The sequence below is a fragment of the Cherax quadricarinatus genome, chromosome 13 (assembly GCF_038502225.1).
Source record: "Cherax quadricarinatus isolate ZL_2023a chromosome 13, ASM3850222v1, whole genome shotgun sequence".
NCBI classification, from domain to species: Eukaryota; Metazoa; Arthropoda; class Malacostraca; order Decapoda; family Parastacidae; genus Cherax; species Cherax quadricarinatus.
This window is the reverse complement of record NC_091304.1, coordinates 10,108,317-10,114,179: the sequence shown is the minus strand read 5'-3', so window position 1 is coordinate 10,114,179 and position 5,863 is coordinate 10,108,317. Positions and strand designations below refer to the sequence as shown.

The window sequence follows — 5,863 nt, the reverse complement described above, 5'->3', positions numbered from 1 at the left end:
AATCGTGAACATACAGATGGTATTGATGAGCGTGATTATGGTGTAGGTGGTAGAGAGGTGTAGATGGTATTGATGACCGTGAAGGTATTGATGAGCGTGAGGGTGATGTATATAATATTAATGAGCGAGAAAATGGAGATGGTACAGACTAGTGTAAAGGTTGTATATTTGGTACTGACTAGTATAGGTGGCGTCGGTGGTATTAACTAGTCTAGGTGAATATGGTATTGACTACTAAAAGTGGTGATGCAGGTGATATTGAATAACGTTAGAGGTGGTGTAACACACTTGACTAGTAGCAGTGGTATTGACTAGTGGCAGTGGTACTGACCAGAATAAGACGCAGTATTGATGGTACTGAGTTGGGTCAGAGGCAGTGTAGGTGATACTGCCTCCTGTGAATGGTACTGACTACTGCTGGTAGTATTGACCAGTATAAGAGGCAATGTGAGTGGTATTGACGAGTATGAGGCAGATAGATGATGAAAGTGTAAGTGAAGGTGACCCGTATAAGAGGCAGTGTAAGTGGTACCGACAAGCATGAGATAGTGTGCTTGAGACTGGTAAGTGTAAGAGGCAGGGTAGATGGTGCTGACCCGCATATGAGACACTACATGTGATATTTCTCAGTTTGAGAGAGAGTATAGTTGGTATTGAGCAGTATAAGTGTAGATGGTATTAAGCAGTATAAGAGGCAGTGTACATGATTCTAAACAGTATTAGGGAGTGTAGAATAAAATGACCAGAGTATAGGAGGCAGTGTAAGTGGTACTGACAACACTGAAGGCAGTGTAAGTGGTACTGAGTAGAATAAGAGGCACTCTAGGTGGTATTAACCAGTATTAAGCAGTGCAGATGGTATTGGCCAGTATGAAGCAGTAGGTGGTATTAATCAGTATAACAGGCAGTGTAGGTGATAATGAGGGACATCAGAGGCAGTGTAGATGATAATGAGGAATATAAGAGGCAGTGTAGGTGATAATGAGGGATATGAGGCAGTGTAGGTGATAATGAGGGATATAAGAGGCAGTGTAGGTGATAATGAGGGATATAAGAGGAAGTGTAGGTGATAATGAGATATAAGAGGCAGTGTAGGTGATAATGAGAGATATAAGAGGAAGTGTAGGTGATAATGAGGGATATAAGAGGCAGTGTAGGTGATAATGAGGGATATAAGAGGCAGTGTAGGTGATAAAGAGGGATATAAGAGGCAGTGTAGGTGATAATGAGGGATATGAGGCAGTGTAGGTGATAATGAGGGATATAAGAGGCAGTGTAGGTGATAAAGAGGGATATAAGAGGCAGTGTAGGTGATAATGAGGGATATAAGAGGCAGTGTAGGTGATAAAGAGGGATATAAGAGGCAGTGTAGGTGATAATGAGGGATATAAGAGGTAGCGTAGGTGATAATGAGAGATATAAGAGGAAGTGTAGGTGATAATGAGAGATATAAGAGGCAGTGTAGGTGATAATGAGAGATATAAGAGGCAGTGTAGGTGATAATGAGGGATATAAGAGGCAGTATTGGATGTATCAATTAATATGAGGCAGTATAAGTGGTATTGACCTGTACACGAGGCAGTGTAATGACCAGTAAACGAGGCAGTGTAATGACCAGTACACGAGGCAGTGTAATGACCAGTACACGAGGCAGTGTAATGACCAGTACACGAGGCAGTGTAATGACCAGTACATGAGGCAGTGTAATGACCAGTACATGAGGCAGTGCAATGACCAGTACATGAGGCAGTGTAATGACCAGTACACGAGGCAGTGTAATGACCAGTACACGAGGCAGTGTAATGACCAGTACACGAGGCAGTGTAATGACCAGTACACGAGGCAGTGTAATGACCAGTACACGAGGCAGTGTAATGACCAGTACATGAGGCAGTGTAATGACCAGTACATGAGGCAGTGTAATGACCAGTACACGAGGCAGTGTAATGACCAGTACACGAGGCAGTGTAATGACCAGTACATGAGGCAGTATAATGACCAGTACACGAGGCAGTGTAATGACCAGTACATGAGGCAGTGTAATGACCAGTACACGAGGCAGTGTAATGACCAGTACATGAGGCAGTGTAATGACCAGTACATGAGGCAGTGTAATGACCAGTACACGAGGCAGTGTAATGACCAGTACACGAGGCAGTGTAATGACCAGTACACGAGGCAGTGTAATGACCAGTACACGAGGCAGTGTAATGACCAGTACACGAGGCAGTGTAATGACCAGTACATGAGGCAGTGTAATGACCAGTACATGAGGCAGTGTAATGATCAGTACACGAGGCAGTGTAATGACCAGTACATGAGGCAGTGTAATGACCAGTACACGAGGCAGTGTAATGACCAGTGCACGAGGCAGTGTAATGACCAGTACACGAGGCAGTGTAATGACCAGTACACGAGGCAGTGTAATGACCAGTACATGAGGCAGTGTAATGACCAGTACATGAGGCAGTGTAATGACCAGTACACGAGGCAGTGTAATGACCAGTACACGAGGCAGTGTAATTAATGACCAGTACACGAGGCAGTGTAATGACCAGTACACGAGGCAGTGTAATGACCAGTACTTGAGGCAGTGTAATGACTAGTACACGAGGCAGTGTAATGACCAGTACACGAGGCAGTGTAATGACCAGTACACGAGGCAGTATAATGACCAGTGCACGAGGCAGTGTAATGACCAGTACACGAGGCAGTATAATGACCAGTACACGAGGCAGTGTAATGACCAGTACACGAGGCAGTGTAATGGCCAGTACACGAGGCAGTGTAATGACCAGTACACGAGGCAGCGTAATGACCAGTACATGAGTGTAATGGCCAGTACACGAGGCAGTGTAATGACTAGTACACGAGGCAGTATAATGCCCAGTACACGAGGCAGTATAATGCCCAGTACACGAGGCAGTGTAATGACCAGTACACGAGGCAGTATAATGACCAGTACACGAGGCAGTGTAATGACCAGTACACGAGGCAGTGTAATGGTCAGTACACGAGGCAGTGTAATGACCAGTACACGAGGCAGCGTAATGACCAGTACATGAGTGTAATGGCCAGTACACGAGGCAGTGTAATGACTAGTACACGAGGCAGTATAATGCCCAGTACACGAGGCAGTATAATGCCCAGTACACGAGGCAGTGTAATGACCAGTACACGAGGCAGTATAATGACCAGTACACGAGGCAGTATAATGCCCAGTACACGAGGCAGTGTAATGACCAGTACACGAGGCAGTATAATGCCCAGTACACGAGGCAGTGTAATGACCAGTACACGAGGCAGTGTAATGCCCAGTACACGAGGCAGTGTAATGCCCAGTACAGGAGACACAGTAGGTGGTACTGCGCAGTAAACGAGGGAGTGTAGGTGGTGCTGAAGGGTATAAGAGGCAGTGTAGATGGTATAAATCAGTCCATCAGGCAGTGTAGATGGTATTATGCAGTGTGAGACAGTGTGTGAGACAGTGTGTGAGACAGTGTGAGAGACAGTGGAGGGAGGCAGCCACCGCCACACTGGCTTCCTCCTCCTCGCTGGAAAAATCGAAGCTGCGACATTTGCGAGTCTTACCTCGACAAACTCGAAGTCCTCCTGCAGGCCTTCCTTCTTCTTGCCCTCACACACCACCAAGAGTCCCACCAGCAAGACCACTACCGCCTTCATGGCCACCATACACCAATCACACGGGAAAAAGAGAAAAACAGCAGCAGTGCCCAGTAAGCGTGAGCGAGAGAGTAGTTCCCCTCACGGTGTCTGGACTTGCTGTGTTCCACTGCCTCGCCTCCCCCCTGCCACTGGATACCGGGGGGGAAGCGGAGTTAAGCGGGTCATGGAACGTCCCTTCCCTTCCAGCCTTTCTCAAATATATCTTTTATATTTCTCATAATACTCGAATGCTGGATTATTTTAGCCTCGGATAATTCACATTTACTCCTTGTTCAGGTGCTTTCCAGTCTTAGATGGCAGGATTACAGCTGTTCTTTTAAATTAATTAAGAATATATGAGAGCCGCCACAGCCAGCTGAGGCCTGGACCCACAAGGGGGGGAAGAGGAGTCATGCCACGGAGGCACCACTCCACAGCCATGGCGATATTTTCTTCTAATTTTCGACCATTGTTTATGTTTGTCATAACAGAGCCTCCGGCGCCTCTTCTAGACGAGAAATGTTGAGTTTTTTTTAAGTCGTGAAGTTCCCTTGGCCATGAGGCCGGAGGCTGGGAGGCCAGTTGCTGCAAATTGGATCAATGTTGGGGCGGCTAGTGTTACAACAATACTTTCGTAGTAGTTGTGTTGTTCCTGCAACACTAGTGTTTTGTTGTTCCTGCAACACTGTAGTGTTTTGTTGTTCCTGCAACACTGTAGTGTTTTATTGTTCCTGCAACACTGTAGTGTGTTGTTGTTCCTGCAACACTGTAGTGTTTTGTTGTTCCTGCAACACTGTAGTGTTTTGTTGTTCCTTCCTGCAACACTGTAGTGTTTTGTTGTTCCTTCCTGCAACACTGTAGTGTGTTGTTGTTCCTGCAACACTGTAGTGTGTTGTTGTTCCTGCAACACTGTAGTGTGTTGTTGTTCCTGCAACACTGTAGTGTGTTGTTGTTCCTGCAACACTGTAGTGTTTTGTTGTTCCTGCAACACTGTAGTGTGTTGTTGTTCCTGCAACACTGTAGTGTTTTGTTGTTCCTGCAACACTGTAGTGTGTTGTTGTTCCTGCAACACTGTAGTGTGTTGTTGTTCCTGCAACACTGTAGTGTGTTGTTGTTCCTGCAACACTGTAGTGTGTTGTTGTTCCTGCAACACTGTAGTGTTTTGTTGTTCCTGCAACACTGTAGTGTGTTGTTGTTCCTGCAACACTGTAGTGTGTTGTTGTTCCTGCAACACTGTAGTGTGTTGTTGTTCCTGCAACACTGTAGTGTTTTGTTGTTCCTGCAACACTGTAGTGTTTTGTTGTTCCTGCAACACTGTAGTGTTTTGGTGTTCCTGCAACACTGTAGTGTTTTGTTGTTCCTGCAACACTGTAGTGTGTTGTTGTTCCTGCAACACTGTAGTGTTTTGTTGTTCCTGCAACACTGTAGTGTTTTGTTGTTCCTGCAACACTGTAGTGTGTTGTTGTTCCTGCAACACTGTAGTGTGTTGTTGTTCCTGCAACACTGTAGTGTGTTGTTGTTCCTGCAACACTGTAGTGTGTTGTTGTTCCTGCAACACTGTAGTGTGTTGTTGTTCCTGCAACACTGTAGTGTTTTGTTGTTCCTGCAACACTGTAGTGTTTTGTTGTCCCTGCAACACTGTAGTGTTTTGTTGTTCCTGCAACACTGTAGTGTTTTGTTGTTCCTGCAACACTGTAGTGTTTTGTTGTTCCTTCCTGCAACACTGTAGTGTTTTGTTGTTCCTGCAACACTGTAGTGTTTTGTTGTTCCTGCAACACTGTAGTGTTTTGTTGTTCCTGCAACACTGTAGTGTTTTGTTGTTCCTGCAACACTGTAGTGTGTTATTGTTCCTGCAACACTGTAGTGTTTTGTTGTTCCTGCAACACTGTAGTGTTTTGTTGTTCCTGCAACACTGTAGTGTTTTGTTGTTCCTGCAACACTGTAGTGTTTTGTTGTTCCTTCCTGCAACACTGTAGTGTTTTGTTGTTCCTTCCTGCAACACTGTAGTGTGTTGTTGTTCCTGCAACACTGTAGTGTGTTGTTGTTCCTGCAACACTGTAGTGTGTTGTTGTTCCTGCAACACTGTAGTGTGTTGTTGTTCCTGCAACACTGTAGTGTGTTGTTGTTCCTGCAACACTGTAGTGTGTTGTTGTTCCTGCAACACTGTAGTGTGTTGTTGTTCCTGCAACACTGTAGT

At 45.4% G+C, this 5,863-nt stretch overlaps 1 protein-coding gene across 3 annotated transcripts in view; it reads right to left on the bottom strand.

Annotated features, from left to right (window-relative positions):
• Positions 1-3,780, bottom strand: part of Cow (Proteoglycan Cow) — a 644,780-nt gene extending 641,000 nt beyond the window's left edge. For all 3 annotated transcript variants that reach the window (XM_070084478.1, XM_070084479.1, XM_070084480.1), the window contains exon 1: positions 3,592-3,780. In XM_070084478.1, the coding sequence (XP_069940579.1) occupies positions 3,592-3,693 (102 nt within the window). In that variant the 5' untranslated portion in view covers positions 3,694-3,780. The remainder of the gene's footprint in view (positions 1-3,591) is intronic.
• Positions 3,781-5,863: the final 2,083 nt, after the last annotated feature.